The sequence below is a fragment of the Cetorhinus maximus genome, chromosome 14 (genome assembly GCF_964194155.1).
Source record: "Cetorhinus maximus chromosome 14, sCetMax3.hap1.1, whole genome shotgun sequence".
Lineage (NCBI taxonomy): Eukaryota > Metazoa > Chordata > Chondrichthyes > Lamniformes > Cetorhinidae > Cetorhinus > Cetorhinus maximus.
Genome location: NC_135892.1, coordinates 94,873,790 through 94,899,555, shown reverse-complemented (window position 1 = coordinate 94,899,555; position 25,766 = coordinate 94,873,790). Strand labels below are relative to the sequence as shown.

The window sequence follows — 25,766 nt, the reverse complement described above, 5'->3', positions numbered from 1 at the left end:
TCCAGGATTTATTAATTGAATTGAAATTCTACCAGCTGCCATTTTAGGTTTTGAACCCATGTACCCTGAGGATTAGCCTGGGCCTCTGGATCATGAATCTAGTGACATTACCACTGTGCCACCATCTCCTCTAATGGCTCACAAAGGAGCAGCAGCCTTCCCCTCTCGCCTGACCACATCAACCACTGTGTTTTGTCCTTGTGAGACCTCCCTCCCTCTCCCTCTCTCTCTGTCCAAAAACTGATTCCAAAAATCTGTCCATAGTTAGCCCAGCTGCTCTTGCCTTTGCTTCAGGTGTGAACATTTTGCATCTTGCTCTCAGTAAGTCTCAAGCTGTGCTCCCCGTTCCCTTGGTAACCAAGCCACATGAGCTTGTTATCGGGCAGAAATCATAGATCACATGTCCCTCCTCACTATACTCCATTTTACCTTGAGTTAAAGAAAGCCCAAAACATCATCTTATAAAACCTTGCAGTTGTAACACCAGGGCAGGAGGGTCAGCAGCCAGAATATACTGATTTCAGTTGATTGGCAAAAGAACCAGGGGCAACATAAGGAAACTTTTTTTTTTACAGTATTTATGATCGGAAAGGGTGGGGGAAGCAGATTCAGTAGTAACATTCAAAAAATAATTGAATAAATGCTTGAAGGGGGAAAGAGAAGAGCATTGAGAAAGAACAGGGGTTTGGAATTAACTGGATAGCTCCACAAAAGTGCCAGAGCAAACATCTTGGGCTGAATGGCCTCCTTCTGTATCATTCTATGATTTCTATAAAATAATCACATTAAAAAAAAAACCTGGACAGTTAAAGCTTGCACCATTTCAGAGCAGGAGGTCCCAAAGTGGAGTACCATTCTGACCCACAATGCTTTAAACTTTAAGATGGAGCTAGGTAGCAGCTCAGACTTGACCATTTCATCATTCAGCAATTGTTATTCCTACCTGCTCTTTGTCAATAAAGCTGGATGTAAAGCAATGTATTGCCCTTTTGAGTCACTTGGTGTACAGTGGAATAGCCGTGAGTATGAATAACTAAAATTGGCTGGAACCGAAGTCTAAAATAATTTGAGAAATTGCGTGGGAGTGAATCCAGATTAAGTATTTAGCGGAATTGATTCTTTGATGGATTAAATGTCAAGACGTTTGTCTAAATCGCAAATTGAGTTTGTTGTGTTTAATTCTGTACGTTGCTGTAAAAAAAAAGTAGAATGCTTAATTGCTAATTATTACATGGCTGAAAATATGTCCAAACTGCTGCCGTTTTGGAAGGTGTTTTGTTTTGGTGACGGATATCATGTTCAACATCTGTGATCTATTCGCTTAAGACATGATGTAATGACTGGAAGATTATCGGAGTTTAATTTGCAGGCAGCTGCTAGCAACACTTTCTGAAAAGTATTTAACCTTAAGAGCTTTTCAATCAATTTAGTGAATTTGCGATTGCAGGTTCCCCACTACATTGTGCCTTTTGTAAGGTTTCCTTGTCCAACTTACGTCTGAGACATTGAAAGGAAGCATTCCCCTCCCAGTTGCCCGAGTGTCTGGCGTGATTGTTGCCAAAATAATTCACAAGTCAGCGCTTGCATTTTTCTTTAAAATTAAGAAGTTATTATGAATTTAAGAACATTTGTTAATCTGAAACAAATATTTCTTTTTCTTTGTATACATACAGGGAAACGGAAACATTGCCTATTTGGGCAGCACTAGAAGAACCCTCCATTAATATCCAGGAACTGGAAAATTACTTTTCGAAATCAGCTGTCAAGGAGAGGAAAAAGCCAATTTTAGATACCTACAGCAAAACAAAAACTAAACAGGTAAATGATCTTAGATTGTGAAGTAATCCTAGCGGAATCCTATACAAGGAAGTATCAAATGTGCCCTTGGATATACATAGGAGGCCATTCAGGAGATTCTGAGGAATGGGCATAGCTAAAATGTTGATCCATCTTTCTCTTTCACATATTGGCTGGCTAGCTACACATTTCTTAAATGTTTTGACTTCTAGCATTTCGTACTGATGTACCTGGGGTAACCCAAACAGTCTAAACCAAGTCAAAGTTGAATGCCCATACAGGGAAGAGTAATGTACCAAAAATGTCCTGTGCCTGCAGCTGAAGTGCTAGGTGAAGAAAAGTTGAGTAATCATCAGTCGTCATTTAAGGATATTCAGCTGCTGATTTCTATAATCCCCCAAGGGGATGGAGTATTCCTGCATCCTGAATAATTGGTCATGCAGTTTATGGGGCTGCCTTGACACAAGTAGTAACTACATTTCCATAGTGATTTGATGACTGTGAAGCACTTTAAGTATGTCCAGAAGATGTGAATTGGTGCTATATGAATGCAAGTTCTGTCTTTTTTTTTGTGGCTAATTGAAGTGGCAATGCCAGTAGGCTGGAGATATTTGAAGTTGAGTGAAACCCAACAATGCTACTTTTACCAACTCTACACTTTACATTTCCGACAGTTGCGTTCAAAGATGTAAAGATTAAGATTGCTAAAGTCATGCTGCAGCATCTAAACTGTATTGTCTTGATTTCATTTTGGTCAAAACTAACACAATGTTGATGTGCCTTTACAAAGATTCAACTTAGCGCTCTGCTGGCTTGTTTTGTTAATGCAGATCTCCTCTGGCTTTCATATTTACACCCAAAGGATATGGTATCATTCTGAAACCACTGGTGACACCAATATTCTTGCTGTCATTAATCCAGATGCCTGTTCCCTCTGCTAAACTTGTAAAATATTATCATTTATTTGCTTCAGATGCTCATTTAGGACGATGGCCTGGATTTTGCAGTAATGATGAAACTGTCAGCCTTCATCGTCATTATTCCCCCGACACCATACGCCAATTTTTGACATCCATGCATGCTTAGTTAAACATGAAAATCCAGAAGTTGCTGTCAGTGATTCTACACTTTTCCATGAGGGTCATTGTTGAGGCTTCCCCCACCCCCCGTCCAACCCCACCCCCCACCTGCCAGTCTGCAATCAAGTAGGAATCACTGAACTTAAGAAAACTCTTTTAGACTATTCATCTCACTGTGAAGACCCTTATAAAGATTACATCTTGTTGAATGAGATGTGACTGGGTTTTTCATGGCCACAATAAGTTGTTAATTGCTGGTGGACACCCTCATTGGCCCTGAAAAAAAAGCAATTTTATTTTTGTGGAATGTCATTTCTCCCATGACAAATACACCTTTTTAAAATATTTTAAAGGTTTGACATTTCGGTTTCTACCCTAGTCCCATGTGCATGTTCCAATCACCTATTTTGTGCTCTTTTTAAAAAAAAATATCAAAAATTCAGTGCCTTTAACTTGCTAGTTTGCTGGCTGAAAATACCCGAATGTGGTTGGCCTGTTTAGTGTCACCACTATTAGTGGACTTCTGGAGATTGCATTGGGAAAGAGGAGACCAACACCACTAGGTCTTTATGGGCAGCTTGTACACTCCCCCTCTTTCAATACAAGTTTTCTAATCTCCATGAATGTAGCAATATAAATGGGCTACTAGGAGTTTGAGATGTGGTCTTGGTTCATTCCATTACCCTGTTAGAACTCCTGTACTGCTTGAAGTTATTACATGACCAATGATATTCTAGCGCAGTTCAACATGTTTCTAATAGGGGCATATATATATATATATATATATACTTTTCTCCCCACTCTTTTGGAGGGTAGCTGAGCTAGATGAAGTGGCCAAAGTGCTACAAAAGGACAGACAGAATTTCAAATTCAGAGGGCATCAATGTACAAAATTGACCAAGAGCACCTGGAAAAAAAATGCACCAAATAGTGAATGGTGTTGCATTAGCTTTAGGGGGAGATGGTGGCTTACTGGCAAAGCCCTGGGGACATCAATTCAATTTCCACCATGGTGGTTGGTGGAATTTAAATTCAAATTTTTTTTAAAAATCTGGAATTGAAAGCTGGCCTGTTTTATGGTCATCATTACTATCATTGATTGTCATTAAAAACCCATCTGGTTCACTGATGTCCCTTTGGAAAAGAAATCTGCTGTCCTTACCCAGCCTGGCTAGGAAAATGGTTCCCCCTCTGTAGTTGGTTCTATAATCCAGTGCTTCTCAAGCTTTATCCCAGTGTGACTTCATTTTAATTCCTCAAACTTCATGGGCCCCCGGTTCCTAAGGGGTGGGGGAAGGGGTTTAGCTCCCACAGTTTGGGGAGTCCTGCTGTCATTATTCCAGTATCCCATTGAATTTAACTGTGTAGCCTATGCGGTTATTTCATGTTACTATTAATACACCAATTACACTTGTCCAGTCATTGGTAGTCTTGACATCATGGACAACATTGTAGGCTGGTGCAAGTTGCCTGAAGACAGTTAATATCTTTCAGCAGAAACTACATGAAGCAAAATGTACAACTGGTCTTGCACTTATGCTTATCTAGCTCATTGGGCTATGGAAATGTGACTTCTGTAGGTGTCCCCAGCCTGCCTCACTCCTTTTGATGGCCAGCAAGGCAAAATCACTCTTGTATGTTGTCCTGAATTGGGTCTCGGTCATTGAATCCTTTGAGCTCTATGTGTGTAAGCATTCTGTGCACAGTTCTCCTTGTCACACTTCATACAAAGCTCTTTTTGCTTCTTTATACCATGTAGTATGGAGACCCCACTCATTATCACATACTCAATTTAAACTTTGTTTTGTTTGATTTTTGCATCTCACTGGGACAATAAGTCCAGTTGCCCTTTGAGATCAACTAACAGGGTGGGACATGAAAAAGCTGTCATTGTCGTAGCTTTCCCTGTTCTCTTGTGACCCCTCTGTAAGGGGGAGATTGGGAGAAAATGAGTGAAGAGGCAATGGAAACTTGAGTGCAAGAATGACTTGAGGAAAGTTGGCAAGAACTTATGATAGATTGAAGGGGTGAAATTCTAGGTGGGAGAAGTAATGAAAATGACAAGCTGGTTGGAAGAAATTGTAAATTGGTTTAATGGAAAGGGTTTTTTAAAAAAAACATGATTGGAGCCGAAAAATTTGAAGGTGGAAGCTATCTTTCTTGTTTAGCTTTTATGACCAATGATGTTCATGCAATGACTCAAAATTGAGTAAGTTGGAGTAATGGGGGATAACTGGCAGGTTGGTTGAGATAGTAAGAAAAATAATGAAACGTCTGATGCAGGAAACCATACGGCCAATGAAGGGTGAATAGGATTGCTCCCAAAGTACTCCAGGATTAGGCTGGATGTGGCAAAGGATGATCCTAATGTGGTTTAAAGAAGATAATATCTCCTGGTTAGAAAATGCCAGTAATTCCATAAATGAAGCGCCAGAATTTCAGAAAAACTCATCTGCTTAGTATGTTGGGAAGAGGGTTTTCTAGAGTGTTCCCAGAAGAGAAGCTTGGCTAAGGCTTGGAGAAATACTGATGCTGGTTTGAAGTCTGTCAGGGGTATTTTTGTTCAATATTGTCAATCTTTTTTTGCCTATCATTGTTTGGCTCCCCTCCCCTTTGTTTTTCCATTGAAAACACCCATAACTTTGTTAAAGGCAAAAAAAAAAGGCTCTGAAGAAGAGTCATACGGACTCAAAACATTAACTCTGTCTTTCTCTCCACAGATGCTGTCAGACCTGCTGAGTTTTTCCAGCATTTTTTGTTTTTGTTCCCGTACCTTTGTTAGTGGTTTCACCTAGATAGTTGAAAGGATTTTGCCAGCTTAGGTAGTTTTTTTTCTGTTGAAGATTAAAACAGAAAATGCTGGAAATACTCAGCTGGTCAGACAGCAGCAAGAAAAACTGTTAACGTTTCAGGACCTTTCATTAGAACTGTTGCTGTTGACGAGTCTCAGGGAAAACATATTATTTAACTGCAATGAGTGCTCTGTATCTGGTGTTGCTCTGCCATGCAGGATATGACAGACCAAGTTAGTTCAACCCATTTGTGGAAGGGCTGCTTAGATGTGACAAACTTTTTGATCTTGTACTTCTTGAGGGTGTGGCACAACATGCTTTCGTTTTGACAATAATCAAGGACATTGCCTGGCAAGGTCATGCTCAGTATAACTCTGAGCTTATTCCTGGAGTTTTCATCACATGACCTTTGACCTCCATCCAAGCAACCCCACCCCAACTCTGTTGCTGCTACTCATCATCATCCGGCAGGTCTTGCAGTGCACAGTCATCCAATGCCAAATGGAAGGCAAACATTACCCGATTGGATTATTCGTAACTATTGAAGTCTTTCTATTTCCCCCATCTGCAAAATTTGTGGGCTGAAATGTTGAAGGAAAATACAATCCCTTTTTAATGGCTCTCCGATCATACAGGCTGCCTGCTAAGTTGAGCGACTTTAACCTTTCCCTCGGTCAATTAACTTAAGGTTCTGCTTGAAGGGAAAAGTTTGAAGAAATTTGTCACCCCATCAGTTTTCTCCAGTTTGCTGGAGTGCGATCTAATGCAAGATGCCTGCTTGATAACAATGTCTCTGCCAGTGGGGAAAACATTGGTGTTTGGAATACCTTTCTGGTCTTTTGAAACCGGTTTAACAATATGTATTACCCATATATGGCTTTGCCAGACTGGGTCCTGCTGCAGCCGTTTACTGGATTGCTGTTTAGGAATGCAGAATCCGCTTCCAGCAAAGGGAGCAAAGTACTGTCACTAAATTGTGCTTGTCCCTTTATTAGCACAACTCTGCATTCCACAGTGGCGATCTGGTAAGTGTCTACTTGGTCAGCAACAGCAAAGAGTGGTTGATACCTTTTGCAACTCGGCATCATAAATGTACACAATGTGGTAATAAATATGCATTCTTGTATTGAAAATTGTTTCTAAAAAGAAGAGGGTACTGCGTTATTTGATCCACTGATGCAGATAAATAATCCAAAGGTAAATGCTCACTGTGCACAGGAGCATAGTGTTCAGAGACTGATCCTGTGCCAACATGTTCATGTTGCATTCCAAGTCATAACACACAACAGATAGTTGTATATATAGATTATTTAGAAAAGATGCCATAGAAGCTCAGAGGCAAGGAGTTAACATTTTTTGTTGGATCTATTTGGAATAAAATGCACCAGTTGGAAATTTGGACTTCAACTATTTAATATACTTTCATGAAAATTACCTAATGGGACAAAACTTTCCGAAAGTGGTTTTACCCCCATGAACTGTCTTAATGATTATAATTTGAAAAACAGCTGGTTTTAACCACAGTTGAAGCATAATACCATAAAGTTCACAGCAGTTTGTTTCATTGAGCAAATTTGAACAAGTGAATTAGTCTCTCCCTCTTTGATCTATGGAACTGTGATATTTGGAACTATGTCCTGTTTAAAAACTAAACTGGAAAAGGTTCTTTAGAATTAGGTGGTGCATATCTGTGAATAGTATTTAGTCCACATTTATAATTGAATATTCCCTGGGTGAAATTTTATGGCCGGGGGGATTTTACATTCCCGCCGAAGCCAGTGGGGTTTAGAATGTCTTGCCGCATTTTAAGGCTCCAACCCCGCCAAAATGGGGCTGTAAAATTCTGCCCCCAGTGTCATAAGCATGGCAACAAGCCTGGAAGGTTCCATGAGTGCAACCAGAAGAAGCAAAGTATCTGAGCTAATTGTCTTTCTAAATTAAATGACAATTGCTGCCTGCGCTACTCCTGTAGTTACACTGATCCCTCTGAATGTCTGAACGTAGAATGTTCACTTATATTAAATCTGTCTCCATGTGCCATTCTCAAAGTGGTGGGACGTTAAGAGAAAGTAAACTCAAAATAGATGCCTGCCCAACAATGCAAATACACAACTACAAAGTTGAACTCCTTGGAATAAAAATAAATCCAGATCAAAATGGGAAGGATCCAGTCCTCCTTTCGGTTAGATTGGAGTATTTGAAATGCTGAAGTGAGCTCTCATGGCGCTCTTTTGAAGATCTGTTATTTGTATGTTGAATGGCCAGAGGCTGCAAAAATTTAGTTGAGGGTAGAGTAACTAAGCACACTAACAAAGCTCAAGGAAATGGGCAGTTGATATTATGATCCTTAACCAGATCCCCCAATATTTGGTACCATCCAGTTAGGGACTAATAACTATTTGTTATTAATGCTAATAACAAAGTTTGAGATTCAAGACACTTGCTAAGAGAATAAAGGCCCAAGATTCCATGAGTTTTGAACAAAATAAACTTTACCATACAAGGTCAAGTAAAAACAATTTACAATATCTACCTTATACTCTAAAATTCTGAGTTAATATTAGGCACATGTGAGTTAACAAGCAAACTATGGTCAAACACAGCACGCTACAATAAATAGCAAACACAACCAAGGCAGATCTCATGGATTTTTCTGTAATGCATCCAGACGTCAGTAAACAGTGAGTCAACCAAACTCATTGAAACTCTGTCTCTCTCGTGAAGGTCTTCAAGCTTTTCACTTTAAGATCAAGTCTCTGAATTCCCTCAAAAGCCGTTCCGACTTGGGCTGCCTCGATGACTGCACACCAAGGGTTTCAGCCTCGTGTGCCGAAATTCCATTCCCCAGGATTTCCGACTCTGCACTCCAGCCTCTAGTTGTGTAATTTTAGCTCTTCAATAGCTGGCTAGCTTCACTGGGCTGACACAGTCCCTGGATTTCAGCAAGCTCCAATCTCCCCAACTACACCAAGCTATAAATGGCTCCAGGGCTTCTTCCGAGCCCTAACCCTTTCCAGTATGGTGCCAATGACCTTCTGCCATCTTCTCAGCTCCCCAAGACTTCTCTTGAGCCCTAACTGCACAGACCCAACTAATTGCAATGCCTTTTCTGCCTGGGGCCTGCTAACAACAGCACTCTGTTGTAGAACACTCAACCCCCCCTGGCAAACACACAGATAAATTGAAGCCCTAGAACTTTCTTAAGCTCCACCCATCTGCATAATGACGTAGCCTCCCAGAACTCACTTTTTAAAATTAATTGTAACTCTCAAAACAAAAGAACTCTCTGGGCTGCATTTCTTTGCAAGCAGTGTAGACACACCTTATCTCAATTCTCCAGCTAAGTAAGTCCATCTTTTATGACCTTGCCTTTCTAGCTGTTAATCCCTTAAATCAATATGGCCTCAACCTTTTAAGTGTAATAGTTTTCAAGCTGCTTTAGTTGCATTTATCCCATTTTCTACATTAACTTTAATCTTCCCAGATCTAAAAATTACCTCTAAAATATTACAAACCATGAACTAACCATTTATAACACTACACCCAGAAAGGGCATGCTAAGAAACTATAACTGCATCTACTGATGTCGGACAATCCAAGTGCCACCCATTAAAGTTTCAAGTCTCAAGAACCATTCCAAACTGTAGTTCTCTGTTAAACAAGTGAGGTATGGGATATTCTGATATTCGACTACTGTGAAGAAAGAGTGGTAGGGCTCTCAATGGAACAGTGAGTTGTAGATCTGGCTTGTATTTAGCAGCTGCATCTAATGCCAGGAAATACTGGAAAAAAAATACACTCAGCACAAACCTAATGACTTCACTTCGTGAGGGAATGCATGATATAATATTCAGGCAAAATTAACACAATTGAACCCAATATCAAATTGTACCCTACAAATGAAGTTTACTAATGTCAGCTGCATATTAAACTAAAGTTGACTTATATTTTGGAGCTAAACATGAAGCAGAATGGGAAGATAAAAAGGGGTCCATGTTGCACTGTCCTGCATCTGACTAAAGTCTACAGAAGAATAAACTTGAGATTGACGTTTGAATAATCTCATCAAATTTACCACCTTCTATCTTAGAACCATGTTATTGTTGGGATGCACATGCAAATTTTATGCAGCAATTTCAAATTTCAGTCTTGATCTATACCGTTAAACTCCTCCTTGATCATCATTTGTTGTATAGTTCTAAATTGAGTGTAACATCACAGAGTGCAACTTTGAAATGGTGACTAGCATAAATGACTTGGGCATTAACTATTTGACTTGAGCTCTGAGCACACAACTGAAGAACATGGTTCGAGATTAACAATTTAGTCTCCTCATTTAAGACTTCGACTTTCCTTGCGGTTATCCCTTTCTATGGTTCAGCAATTTGTACACTGCAACTTCCAAACCCGTGACCTCTACCAACTAGAAGGACAAGGGCAGCAGATGAATGAGAACGCCATCACCGGCAAGTACCCCTACATTTCTGACTTGGAACCATATCACCATTCCTTCACTGTTGCTGGGTCAAAATCCTGGAACTCCCTCCCTAACAGCACTGTGGGTGTTCCTACAGCACAGACGGCAATGTTTCAAGAAGATAGCACACCACTACCTTCTGACGGGCAACGGGGAATGGGCAATAAACGGTGGCCTAGCCAACAATGCCCACATCCCATGAACAAAGTTTTAAAAAACAGAGCTTACTTGCACACCTCTCTTTAACCTCTTCAGAATTCCTAACAGCCGCCTTTGCATAGCTGAGAAAATTTATGTTTCTGCTTGATGACATTGTTGGCTAGAGAAGTGTGTAGCTGCAGGGGGTTGGGGAGATGGTGGATGAAGTGACAAAGTTTAATTGGCTAAGTTTGACTTGTAGCTATATACATTCTGTTAGCATATGCATGCTTGAATATGCTGAGTTATAGCTAAAGATATACAGCAGTCCAGGATAAAAATGGTCTCCTCAATAGGAAAAAGCATGACCACAGTGTGTGTACTGGGAGAGGAGAGAGACCATATGATATACTTTGAAAATATGAAAGACAAAGCCCAGTATTATGCATTTTATCCGATTATTTTGCGGAAACTCTGGAATTTATAGGCCTGTGTTGAAGATATATGCAAGATGTTAAAATTATCCTTTTGAACTTTTTGGTTGATTCTTTTAACATTTCAGTATGCTGAATAAAGTACTATGATAAAGTTGAAAACTGTTGAACTGTATTGTACTATTGTGCCAAACATATTGCATGTAATTTAACTGTGATTTAAAAATCCCAACTTCTTTTGTGGGGCCCTCTGACACTTAAATTTGAAATTTAAAATTTAATTTTTAAGGGACAACTGCAAGGGAAGTCAAAGACTTAAGTGAGGAGACTAAATTGTTAATTTTCAACCATGTTCTTCAGCTGTGTGCTCAGAGCTCAAGTGTTAATCTTGCCTACTTTTTGGCCTTTGTTTATAAATGTATCCAAGGTGGCTACCATACTTGTTAACCATTTTCTTATAGTGCATGAATGAAAGTGGCACTGTACTAAAAGTATTAACTTAAAATATCTTCATTCATGTTATTATGATACTGTCAGTGGACATTATGGGGGTTGGTCAACCAAAGCTGAAACTCTTAAGCATAAGTGTAATCTTCAATAAATCAGACTTCTATAATCAGGCATGCTGTTGGCAACAGAGTTGTGATAAATTATTTTGTTGTCACAGTCTTATAACTGTAAAATTGACTTTAACTGACCTCCAAACTCTGTTCCCTAGCTACTGATTCCATCCCCCTCTCATAACAATCCAAAATTAAATCAGCCTATTTGCAACCTTGATCCTGAGATGAGCTATGAACTACATATTTGCACCATCACTATAAGACTGCCTCTTTCCACCTGAATAACATGTCCATCCTTGCCTCTGTGTCAGCTCATTGGCTGTTCATTCATGCCTATGTTACCTCTAGGCTCAACTATTCCAATGCAGTCCTGGCTGGTTTCCCACATTCTACGCTTTGTAAACTTGGTCATCCAAAACTTCCTTGCCTGCATCTTAGCTCACAGCAGGTCGTGTTCACTTGTCGCTGCTGTTCTCACTGACCTGCTTTTGCTTCTGGTCAGGTAATGCGTTAATCTTAAAATTCTCATCTTTGTTTTCAAACACTTCCATAACCTCGTCCGTCTCTATCTCTGTAATATCCTCTGGTCCCACAGCTGTCCAAGATATTTGCATTCCTCTAATTCTGGCATCTTGAGCATCTCCGATTTTTAACTGCTCTACCATTGGCAGCTGTGCTTTCAGTTGCTAAGGCCCTAAGCTCTCCCTACATCTCTCTGCCATTTTATCTCACTTTCGTCCTTTAAGACACTCCTTAAAACTTAACTACTGTGTTGGCCTAATATTGCCTTGGGTGGTTTGGTGTCATAATTTGTTTTATAACACTCCTGTGAAGCACCTTGATGTTTTATTATGTTAAAAGTGCGATATAAGTAAGTTGTTTATGTTTTTTTTTCTAATTCAGATCCTGGAGAAGCCTCTTTTACCCAGAGAAAATGCAGAACTTGCTACCGCAAGGAGGAGTTTAGGCAAATAGTATGGGTGCACTAAAAGAGAAGCTAGATAAGGATATAAGGGAGAAATGAATAGAAGGTTATGCTAATAGTATTCAATGAAGTAGGGTGGGAGGAGGGTTGTGTTGAGCATAAACACTGCATAGGCCAGTTGGGGCAAATGTCTGTCTTCTGTGATGTAAAAGCAAAGAACTGCGGATACTGGAAATCCAAAACAAAAACACCTGGGAAAAACTCAGCAGGTCTGGCAGCAACGGTGGAGAAGAGCACAGTTGACGTTTCGAGTCCTCATGACCCTTCAACAGAACTGCTGAAGGGTCATGAGGACTCGAAACGTCAACTGTGCTCTTCTCCACCGATGCTGCCAGACCTGCTGAGTTTTTCCAGGTATTTCTGTTTTTGTTTTTGTTCTGTGATGTAGCTTCTTTAAATAAACAAGGATTGTCTCCACACAAATGCACCAACAAATGTATTTCCTTAACTTTACTAAAATGAGATTTTTGGTTCATTAAGCTTATTAAAGGGGCAGCATATCAATGATGGATGCCTTTGCACATGCCTCAACTTTTCATTTTGATTATCTGTAGGGATTGCATCCTAGAATCGGATTTCTTTAAATACATGTCAATTCAGCATGTCCAGACCATTTGTCAAAGAATGCTTAACATTTCCACAAGCAAGACTTTTTTGCTACTACAAAAGTTGTTTGAACATCACTTTGATGGAGTATTTGAACTTTTTTTTCCCCTAAACATACTAAACCCGTTGGCTAAGGAGATGTGTTGAAAAGCAAAACTGTTCCAGGTGGTAACAATGAAGTAAGTATGTTGCAAACCATTGCTGTATAAACTGCAGGCTATAGCTAATCTGAAATGCTAGTTTGATTTTTCTGGTTTTCTTTTGTGTATTTTTATAATTGCTGTTGCACAATAATATTGATTGCAGCCTACATGGAAATTAATTCAATCCTGTGAATTTATTCTGATGACTTGCGCTGTTAGTTGTTTGCAGCAACTACTACTGAAGGGCAGTTAGAGATATGCAGAAATATTCCCCACTTTTGGAGACAGGCAAGCATCTAGTTCCTTGACTTTTGTGCTTTTAATCTACCTACATCAAGCCCTATTGTAGCTCAGTGTAACTTATTTAATTTTTACCCACTCCAGCCACCTCAAAATATAGAAGCTCCTATCCCCTTCTGAATGTATCTTCCTGATTTGCTGAGCTGAAAACAGGTCCTCGTATTTGACTTAATTGTGCAAGTCTAGCTAGTTAATAACAGTGAATTGGCTAACCAGTCTTTGCACCATTCGTGAAGTGCTGCTTTTGTGTAGGTGTTAGTCCTTCTAAAAAGCTGGAGTCTAATATTTGATATGGACAGCTATGTTTTGAAAATGATAAGGTGGGGTAGGATTCGGAGATTCAGAATCATAACTATTTTGCTAATTGAACATTAGTCTGTACTGATATTTTTAACAATATTGTGAGTTTGATTACAATGGCTGCAGTGTTTGAGTATGCAAATTGTATTCTGAAGTGGAAGATCTTTGGATAGCGACGCTTGAATTATTTGAGTATAATTCCAGGTCATAATTTGTGTTCTGCTATCTTGGGGATCCTATTTCTTATGATTTTATGTTCTTATCTTAATATGTGAATTATTATTGTTTATTTAACCATAAATACCTTGAGATCAAAATCCATGTGATGGATAATATCCGATTTCATTATCGTGGATCCTTCATAAAATTCTAGCAAAGCTTGATAGTGTGTATTTTATGTTTTCCATGTAATTAAATAATATCTCTGCTCGTTTGGAACTGCAGTTTGCTTGTGTTATTGAAGCCAGTGTGGTTGAGTGGAATGATGGAATTCATTCCAGCGATTGCATCTTAACTCATTTTAATGACTAAAACACCAGTGTACCCTGGAGTATTCTTTTAAGGTAGCATAACTGCATTCCTTGAATAGATTAGGGGCTAGTAGAGATGTTTGAAAATATTAATTGTCCTTGCCCTTGTCATCTTCCATCTTCATCTTCTCCTTCTGATCACGTCTTAAAAGACTAAAATAAACAATGTGTTTGTATCTAGCATATACCCCTTCACTTTATTATGCCAGTTAATCTGAGATTCCAAAGATCCCAATGTCCAAATTTCCAGGAATATTTTTGAACTGTTTATTATTAGATACTGTGTATTGCATTTACCACAACTGTACAGGCGCACACAACTCAGGAAGCAGAGATAGAAGATCTATATTAAACATAAATATTGGCTAAGGAGCCCCCTTCGATAGTTTGAATGAAAAATGTTATCCTTCCTTGATGTTTGTCTATCTTTAAAAAGAAACAAACAAGCCTTAAGCAATTTATGCCGGGACTCAGCTGCCAATGTTTTGTATTGAAGTTGCTTTCATGAAGTAACAAATTTGGGTTTACTAAGGAACAAAAAGATCCTTCTGATAGTTAGAAGAAACAGAGGACACAGAGTGGGGTGGGGGGGTGGGAACTGAGGGTGTGGGCAGATTGTGGTACTGTAGAAGGTTAGAAATAGGAAGGGGTGAGGCTCAAAGGATTTTAAACACAAAACTCAAGGCTGAATCTTTGGAGGACTTGTGAGATGATCTAGGGTTCCCATTGGTAGAGAGTCTGCCAAAGAATGGAGCCAAACATGGGCAGTCTCACCAAGTTAAAATGCAGAGGTGCATGGTGTACTCAACAATGTCAGGCTATAGAAGAGCTGAGGGAACAAGAAACAATATTGTATTATGAGTACTATACCATTTGTGATTTTAGTTAAAACTGTTTTGGAACTGGGAGAGGAGTGGAAATCTGATCAAGCAGTGGGATTTTGAGAGAGATGGGCATAGATCTGGGATGAAACATCTTTGGAGATTTGAGAGAGGGGAAAGGGAAGTTAGAGATGATGGATGCAAGGACAGCGGGGGGAGGGTAGGTTTTCTTCAAGGACGATGACCGTGATTGTTGAATGGCGGGTGTTGGGGGGGGGGTGGGGGAAGTGACTTATAAGAGGGAATAGCACTGTTTCCAAAATATTTAGTAATGGAGGTCAAAGGCAAGTTAGTTTGATCAAATACATCTACATTTCTTGATCTGTTATAAAAACTGATGTCTCTAGAAAGATGGACAGTAAAGGTAGACCTGCCCACCACCTCCCCACCCCACCCCCCAATAAATATTATTTGCCAAAATGTGTTTGTGAGATGTAAAGGAAGCAATTTTACTTAAGACTGGGTAATTGGTCCTTGGAAGAAAAATGCCAGAAAACACTCAACCTTCAAGGAGCAAGATCTTCTAAATGTTTTTCCCAATTGATTCAGTGGCAGTGTGGCAGTCTTCTCTCACATTGACATTCCAATATTACCCTTACAGCAACGTTTTGTTTTATTTGTTCATGCAGTGTTGGCCAAGGCCAGTATTTATTGCTCACCCTTAGTTACCCTTGAGAAGATTATGGTGAACCGCTGCAGTCCATGTGGTGTTGTTACACCCATGGTGCTATTAGGTTGGGAGACTGGGCTAATTATGTCTTTGTCATGTATGCTGATTAAGACAATACCAGGTGGTTCATCCAGTTTTTTGTTGTTGTTGAGCTTGTTCTTAGAGGTGTGACACAACTGAGTGGCTTGCTAGACCACTTTATAACCTGTGGCTCTCCATCAGTAATAACATGGTTTTAGAATTTTCCAGGCCACTTTTCTTGGTGGAAGCTTTGAACTTTATTTACAAGGCGGCGGCGGCAACCAAATGTGTGCACCTAACTCTAAAACTAAAGAAGAACTCTCTCTTAGAGGTTCCCCCGCACTGCTAACTAATTGGTTTACACAGATCATGCGATCTTACAGCACAGAATTATTCTTAAAGCTACAGTCTTACGTTTATCAAAACTATAATTACTACACGTGGGAAATCTGTACATGGCCAATATGGGCTTTTGAGAGTTGCTGAGGTGTTGTCATTTTTATTTTTGGAAATAAAAGCACTGGAGCCTGGAACTTGCAGGAAACTTACTGCTCTCTAATTGACATTAACTACAGCTACCTGGGCTTACTGTAGCAGTGGCCTTGGTGACATGCTTGGTTGTATACATTGCCACCCAGACTACTTTTGTGTCACACTATAGGAGATTGGCTAGTTTTCTTTTTAATTTCAATTGATTTTCTTGCTAACTTGACCTACTGGGTATTATTTCAGGACTATGTTCATTTGTTTTTCTGTATTGAAATGTTCCCAAATCCCAGGCATACATTTGTTAATTGGTGTCCACAACGTTAATGTCAATTGAGAAGTAAATAAAGGGATTACTATATGCAGACTGCAAATCACTGAAAGCTGCAGTTTGCTTTTGACCTTATTGCCCAGCAAAGTAAAATTCATGAACTTGAATGTATACTGCATACATGGTGGCATAGTGAACATTTTACAGCTTGGAAAATCACTAAAGAAATAGTTGGGATCATTTTGTTCTTTAAAAACAAAAATCCTCTGATGGACAAAAAAAAACACCAGAATATATCAATATTTACTTTATGTGGAGACTGAAGTAGACAATTGCTTTTGGATAGATAGCTTTGTGCAAGTCCAAATAAGGATACTGCAACTTCAAAGCTGGCTGTACCATGCCAGTATTCGTGCTGAGCATAATTGCCTGATTTGACTTGGATGCAGGACTATTACAATGTTTCAATTGCATTAGCCCAACCCTCAACAAAAGGACACACATTAAGCATACACGTATTTAGCTGCAAGAAACTAGCTTATTTTGTGATATGCCAACATATGGTTTAAAGTACAAATGTGTAGAGGCATGTGTTTTTCATTTAGTTTTCCTTTTGTTGTCTTGTGTATATCTTTGCAAGCCTTAAACAGGCATTTGTTGGGAAAGTCAAATGGGTGTGATGCTTGGGCTACCAAGGCAAATTCATCTGTCAACTTTTGAGTCATTGCTCCTGGGGGGAAAGGTGGTGGTAATTTGCTTTGAGATGACCAAAGATCACTATTCGATCTTTGCATTCACTGGCTTCCACCTATTACCTCCTAAAATGATGACCTAAACTGAAACCTGTTGTGCATTTGAGTCATGTCAAGATTAGGGATTTGTCTGCAGTGTTTCCCCTTTGGTATAGCAATCCAGCAAAGATCTATGAAGGTAATTGCCAAAGAAATCTCCAAGGTTTGTTTCGGATAAATAAAATTATCCTCCTGATTCTAAACTAGCTGAAAATAATTGCGCAAAGTTTGTACTTTTTGTTGCACGTTGCATCTCTGGTAAATTTAAACTGTCAAATGCTCTTTATGGTTTCCATTGAGCTTTTAAGATTCCAAGTCAGGTAAGTTTAAAGGACTATGAAGATCTAATGGACTTAGAAAGCCTTTTATTTCTAGTCTTGGCAAAGTCTATAGTATGCTATGTCTCCCTGGCAATTACCCGTGCTTGTGCTGAGTTATACTATGCAACATATTTTCTCTTTTAGCCAGGCTCTTGTATCTCCTTTTTTATCTCAAGTCTTGACTTTCACTGGATACTCTATTTTTTTTGTCCTTAGTTACCGCTGGTTTATCAGCCTTGTGCGCATTGCTACAATTCTTTTTGTGTGTGGTAGCTGGGTCTTGTAGTAAATGGGTGAATACTTTGCCTTATCTAAAACTGATGGATCATAATATTGTGAAGACCATACATCTTCGTGCATCTGAATGTTTTTGAATTCTGGAGGTGTTAAGGGAATGTTGACGTGAAAGTTTGGGACTATAGATTAATAGTGTTACATAAACATTTTCCTGTTTTCAGGATTCTTAGTGGTGCAGACTGATGCAATATTTCCTGTCAACAGGAACAGCCCCAGTCTGATGAGTGGAAGTGAAGAAAATTCTAATGAAGATTTAATGCATACGATCATTACATTTATGATGCCTGATCCGAGATTTATTTGGAAGCTCAGGCATAGATCACCTACTTGTGTGGTGGAGCTGTAGGAAATGCAATAAAGTAGTTTGAAAAGTGGAAGGTTAAATATATAATGTAGATAAAGTCAAAGTGTAGTGAATGAATAGGATAGACTACCATGGCAATTAGTTTATGTTGTCTTAGTTGAAGGACCGAATGCATATCTGATTTACAAATAACAAAATACATTGGGACAGTAGAGATCTGGTCCTGTTGGATCTATCTGTAAAATGCAATTTGGTCCCGTTAGTTTTCTCAAAGACCCTTGTGTTAGGAAGAAACTGAGTTGATCTTTGTGGATGTTTGTATCTATGGTTTACTTTCCTTCAAAGGTAAATTTTACATGTGCATGATGCAATCCAGACCTCTTGAAAAGAATGCCCTTAATAACCTCCCCTTCCCAATTAGGCCATTTTTCTCACTCGTGGATTTCTGTAGGATGGACTAGTTTTTCTAACCTGTTTAGTCCAACCTTAATTGATCAAGAGCTTGCATTCACAATTCCTTGCGTATTGGGTTTGCAAATCAGCAAAGCAGACTTCAGCTTATGCTGTATACTAGTAAATCAGTTGAATTCCACCCTGCAAAAATTCTAGCTGAAGGTGGATGCCTCTCTCTGATCTGGCTGTTCTTTGAGTATTGTGTTCAGCTTGTTAAATCAAAAATCTAGAAAAGCACAGAAGAGTGGTAAGACTGAACTCTGATGCAAAGGAGATGAGTCATGAGCAGTGCTACAGTCTTGAGATAACTGCAAATCAAATTCTGTTTTGTATGGAATTCTATCACTTTTGCTGCTATTTTTACAATTCCATTCAGTACAGTTTATAGTGTATAAATAACTCAAGTTCCATTGTAGAGGTTTATAGGACTGAGATTTTTTACTGATGATTTGGGATTGCTTTCTCTGATTCTAGCCATTTTCCCCCTTGCCACACATCAATAGGCTTGACCCTATGAAGAACAATGCGCCCTACAATCTGACTTTCAGGTACACAAAGGCATCTGGAAAAATAGGGACATGTTGAGAAAGACAAATTTAAGACAAATAGAAAGCCTTTTTGGCAGGGGGCCAGGAAGGATTTGTGGCTAGAGCATGGAACTCCTTTTAAGAAACATGGCCTGCATAGTTGTTGGCCTTTGCTCAGTGATAACCCTCACCCGAGAGTCAGAGGTTTCTATCCGTTAGACTTGAGCACCGTATCTAAACCTATGCTTCAGTACTGAGGGAGCATTGCACTGTCAAAGGTGCTGTTATTTGGATGGGGCATTAAAAGATGGCCCACTCTATCCTCTCATATTCATGTACAATATCACTTAACACCATTTCGAGGAGCCCTCCCTGGTGTCCTGGTCACTATTTATCCCTCGCCCAACATCATTGAAACTGATTACCTGGTCATTGTCTGTTTGTAGAATGTTGTTGTGTGCTAATTGACTTTGTTTCCCACATAACATCAGTGATAACACTTCAAAAGTACTTCAACGGTGGTAAAACGCTTTGGGACCACCTGAATTTGTGAAAGGCTCTACATAAATGCATGTCTTTTTGTTGTAATGGGGAAGAATGAGATCAAAGGACTGTCTTAGCTGTTTGGCATTGCTCATACAACCAATCTTTTTACCCTTGCCACGTTTATCTTCGCTGTTCTCATTTTAAGCTTGTATTTCTTTAATTTGCTATTTTTACAAGTCGTTCTAAATTGCTTTCCTTAAATTTGTTGCTGCATCTGTCAGTAAAATGGTACAAACTGGGGCATATCATTTTCTAAACAAAATTCTCTTTATCTGTGTAATAAACGGTGGATAGGCAGTTCCCACCCCCGGCTCTGTGACAGATTTTACGACTATGCTGCATAGAAATTGAGCATTAACTGGGAGCACTAGTAATACTCCATCCTGAGAGGCAAAGTGGATTTGAATGTCCTTTGACAGTCAGACTTGAACTCATGACCTCATTGAGGTTTGAGCTACATTGTTTGGAGGATAAGGTTTTATTTTTAATTGAAGGTTACACCTTAAACATTGGTTTCAGTTGGGATTCCACCCTTTCCAAAAAAATTAAGCACATCAGTATCAAACTTAATTCCCTGTCTAGTTTTGTTTTCGGGTTACAATAACCTGATGCCTTGCACAGCTCAATAAGACAGCATTGCAAACTATTCACAATATGAAAATAACTAGAAGAAAAGGTTCGTAATCTAATTGAATATGACTAATTTTAAACAGACCATATATATGTATGTGTGTATATGTGTGTGTGTGTGTATATATATATATATATATATATATAAAAAACTTTTATTTATATATTTTTATTTTTATATATTTTTTTATACTGCAATTCTTTCATGGCTGCTAGGAGCTGGAGTCTTTAGTCCAAATTAATGTCTTACCTTGCTTTCCTCCTCTACACCCTCCCTGCCTCCTCCCCCCATTTCAGTAAAGGTCATGGAAGGCCATAAATTAAGATTTTAAGATCATTTGCAGGAGATGTCATCTGTGTGCCACGCATAACAAAATCATGAACCTTGATCATTGTAAGTAGCTTTCAGATTTTTTTGCACAATACGAAATCATTCTCCATTGGGCTCTTCTGAGATATTGATGTGCGTGCATGAGCTAATGAGCTGAACATGGCAGTCAATTCCTAAATTGCAGGTTTTTCAACTTGTAACTTCAGGTTTTTGCAAATGAAGGGAATAGACCACCCCAGCATTGGGTGAATGGGAACTGGGAAAGGTCTTTGCAATCTCAGTAGGACCCCGCTTGTAATAGACTGCAGTTGGTATTAGCCACCTGCATTCATGGCTCTAACACATTGTGCAGCTCTAGATTTTCTATGGGGTTTTTCCTGCATGACATTCAGTCTGCCTACAGAAATTGGTTGTTTATGCTAGTCGCATTATTGTATACTAGAGCTCTCAAAAACGAAAAGCTGCTTTTCAAAAGGCACTTGACTTATAAATTTGTTTTCAAAACACCCATCACTGGTTTCCATGCTAGAAGAGGAAAATTTTAAAAATGCATTCCAGGCAAATCTACTGGTACCACAGTTATTTGATACATCGAGCACTTGCATCATCCAGAATTTGAGACAACAATCACTGTTACATTTTGCACAATGCAGGAGGTCATTTGACATTCCTGTGGCTACTCTGCAGCCCTCTGGCTTGTCAATCACTTGACATGCAGTATGCAGCCAAGGTGGAGGGAATTTTTTTCCTTTATTTATTCCTGGGATGTGATCATCACTGAAAAGGCCAACATTTGTTGCCCATCCCTAATGCCCTTGAGAAGGTGGTGATGAGCTGCCACCTTCAACCACTGCAAACATCTGGTGTAGATAGGCCCACAATGCTGTTAGGAAGGGACTTTCAGGATTTGAACCCAGAAACTGTGATATAGTTGGTTCTTTGCACAGCATGGACTTCAATTTCAATGTCACAGCATGGTCTATATGTGTCATATCCTGTATGTATGCCATACTGTTATATTGCCATCTAAGATTTAAGTGTGGCTGTAAGTTTAAATGAAAGGTTTGAGGGGACACGGTAGAGTAATGACTATGGAGGGAGCTTGCATTTGGGATCCTGCTGAAAAACATGACTTTGGCAACTTTCCTCCAATCTGCCAGCCCCTTTATGCACTTGTCATTAGGTCCAAAGGACATTGCATAGTCTTCCTATTGGTATTTCAATAACACCTCTTTGGGAAGGATGTGTTTGACTGCAAACCATTCCAATCCTCCTTTACCTCACTGTCTGCGTCAGCAGTTCCAGAGCACCATTGCTTTTTTGAGAACATATGATTGGTGAGAATCGGCCTGAACCTTTAAAAACCCTCCCTTCCCTTGATATGAAGTGAGTGTTTGTTTGATTTGGGGAATCCATTGGGCCTGCGTTACAAAATGTTTCTTGCATTATTTTTCTTAATCAATGTACTATATTTGTGGGTTGGGGGTGGGGGCCGTGAGAAATGTGACCTTGTTCCTGCAGGATCATCCCTATAGCTGTTGCAACCTAATGGCATCTCTCAAATTTTAAATCTAACCAGCTGCTGCATTTTGGTGCAAAATGTAAGTAATTTATGTCAAAGATGATGATTGCTCAGCATCATTATAGTGAAAGTTGCATCGTTCTGTGTTTGCAACCACATTGAAATTTCTACATTTTTTTTAAAACAGGCTTGTCAATAGCCTCCAAGTCTTTTTTTCACAAACTCATGTACACATAATGGGCAGACTTTTGCCATAATTTGGGGTTGAATGGTTCCATCTGTTTAAATGTCAAGGTTATAGACGAAAAAAATTGCCAAATGCTTAAGGTCGGCTATGGTTGGAAAGCTGCACAATTTTATAGGCTCATACCAGGGGCCAGCCATGGCTCAGTTGCTAGCACGCACCCCTGAGTCAGAAAGTTTTGGGTCCAAGTCCCGCTTCAGAGATCTAACACAAAAATCTAGACTGACGCTCCAGTGCAGGACTGAGGAAGTGATAGGCTCTCAAAAATGCAGTCTTCTGGATCAGAGGTTAAACTGAGGTCAGATCTCACTTTTGGCTCAACATAAAGGATCCCATGGTATTACTTTGAGGAGGGGTGTTATCCCTGGTATCCTAGCCAATATTTCATACCTCAAACAATGTCACAAAAATATCCTTCATATCATTGAGTTTCTGGACTATCTAAAGAAACTGATAAAAATTTCTATATGTTCCAAATCTCCTTTATAAGACAAAGTTCTGTTAAAATTATTTTTCCTCAGTTAAAGCGCGGTCCTTCAATTGTGTGGCAAGTCATTAAAGAAAACTGCATACTATAGAGGCTGTGTTCTTGCAGAAGTGACCAGTTATAATCTGACTCCAGTGGTGAAATGGGTAAGGTAGAATCAAATAAAATTCAATAACATTAAATATTCAACATTATGACATTGCTGTTGATGGGAGCTTGCTCTGTGCAACTTGATAGCCACCTTTACAATATTGCAATAGTGTCTACACTTCAAAAGTACCTCATTGGTTGTAAAGTGTTTTGGGTTGTGAAAAAGCACCATAGAAACGCAGGTCCATCTTACCTTTTCATCTCTAGAAAATAAGTTATGACTTTTCAGTTCTGTCTGCTCCACTGTTAGTTCAATTCCATCCCTTCCATTTGAATGTGGATGGGCTATACAGTCAAAATCCAGCACTGTCATCTTACCTGCACTGAAAGTGGGAATGCTGTTATCATTTCTGCTAATTCAAAAAGCAAAATTTAGGTAGCACAAATTGGTTGAATGTTTGGTGTTACTGAATTTTATTTGATTCTACTTTGTTTAACCACTGGAGTCAGATTATGACTTGTCACTTCTGCAAGAACACAACCTCTATAGTATGCAGTTGTCTTTAATGGCTTGCCACATAATGAAGGACCACAATTTAACAGAGGAAAATTAATTTTGACAGAACCTTGTTTATAAAGGAAATTTGGAGCATATGGGGATTTTAAGATCGGTTTGTTTAGATAGTACAGAAGCTCTCAGTATGAATGTTTTTGCTTGCACAATTAGATATTTTTTCAAGTAGGCGGGGTCGATTTTAAGTAATGTACATCGATTTTGCAACATTTTTCTTAGTTGTGCCTCATCAGTGGAAATTTTTTTTTTTAAAAAGAAACTCGATTGCAGTATGCTGAGAAAGTTCATTTGTCCAGTTCAAAAAATTAGCTGTGGGGCAGAAGCAGTTTGGTGAATATTTGTCTGCTTCCTCTCCTTCAGGTCCACATCAACAGTTAAATCGCTGGACGTGAAAGTGCATTCTGAATGGTTTATTACCGGTTTGCATTAAATTTGCCATATAACTTCAATAATATACAGTTAATCATTAGAGGATTCTGTATGGAAGAAGTTATAAGTAAGTAAAATGTTGTTGCAGGATTCTTTACATTTAGCCTTTATTGCTGTTAGAAAAGCTTCACTACAACCTTCAGTTTTGAGATGGTAAATTGTTCATTGTTTTAGCAATTTTGTTCACCTATCAGTTTTGCTAGAATTTTGCAGTGAAATTTTCATACCACTGTATGGATTTACATTGCAAACTCAAAAAGGGTTCAGTTTTTAATCCTACCTGAATCACAGTGGTTGGGCCAAGATTCTAGATTTGTGCTGTATTTGCACATAATTGCAGCGTGAGTGGAGTGAAATCATTTTGTACCACTGCGGTTGTAAAGTAAATGCATTTGGAAAATTGTTTTATTGCTTCTTGTGTGATAGAAATCCATTTATCCTCCTGATACGTGCCTTTGGAATTTTAATACCAATGAAAAACTTGAATCTCTACACGTGGAGGCTGAGCCTAAATGTATATAGTAATCTGATGTGTAAAGTACCTTTAAGACAAGTAGTGTAATGTAAGATCACATGATCTTAATACCCAATAGCAGAGCAGTGCAGGCTACCTTTGAGAGAGTCTCTTTGAGTTAGACACTGAAGAGTGAAGACAGAGTTTTGAGTTGTGAGCACACAAGTGTAGCTGCTGAGTTCAGTTTGTAAATAAACAGCGTATGTCTATTCTAACAATGATCTCCTGATATTCTCTGCCTCTGAAACAACTCGGTCAGCCCAACACAAGCGTGCAACCTGGATCCTTTAGCCCCAATGAACCAAGGGCACTGGATCCAACAATATATTCTTCTGATGAAGCAAGGTTTAAGCGTAGAAATATTTGGATTAGGGCATGTAGACTTAATTCAACCCCTGTTATGTTTGGTTCATTTTTCTGTTTCCATTATAGGTAGCTTTATTCCGAATTGTTTTAGAAACTGTCCACTTAAACTCATTATGTTGAAATATCATGACATGACACATCATAGGTACTACTATAGTCACATCCACCGGGAGAAGGATATAATTACAACATGACAGGTATACAGAAGAAGCTTCATTATAAATGTGGGTATATGAATTTGTAATGGTGGAGTTTGAAAGGAAGTGTATGAAGATGAGATTTTTCATATTATAGATAAATTATCTGTTTAATTTCATAAGGGAGCTGTTGAGTGTCTATCCAAAGGAACTCAACTGCTCCTACAGGAATTGGTGTTGAGTTCAAAGTTGGCTTGTCCACTTTGAGAAAACCGTTTTAGGACATGAAATTAATTGTTACGAAGTGTGATACCTTAACCTCTAGTAAGGTAAAAAAAAAGTTCAAAATTTAAGTGAATTGTCCAATTAATCATAGTAAATGCTGAAGATTTTCAAAACCAACAGCTAATGTAAAATTGATTTTATTGTTGACGAGGTTATAAAGGGAGCAATGACAACCTGGGAATGGTTATTAAGCAGTAATCTAATTGAGAGCTTTGGATGTCACGAAAGTAAAGCTCAAGCAGTTTATCATCTGAACTAAGATTAGATTACTGGCTTTGAGCAAGCCTCAAGCGATACTACAGTTGGAAAAGAATGTTTTCTCCCACACAGTTGTGAATGGTTTGGCAATAGAAAGCAGAAGGTGGTGATAACTCGAAAAGGCACCGAGGGACAGCGACTATTGAAGTATTTCTGTCTTTACAGTATTGCCCAATTCAAATGATGTG

General features: G+C 39.0%; 1 protein-coding gene across 1 annotated transcript in view; it reads left to right on the top strand.

The window, feature by feature from the left end:
* fmn2b (formin 2b) overlaps window positions 1-25,766 on the top strand; it is a 399,672-nt gene that overhangs the window by 113,326 nt on the left and 260,580 nt on the right. Inside the window, exon 6 of the mRNA XM_078557267.1 lies at window positions 1,674-1,818. Within this exon, the coding sequence (XP_078413393.1) occupies window positions 1,674-1,818 (145 nt within the window). The remainder of the gene's footprint in view (window positions 1-1,673; window positions 1,819-25,766) is intronic.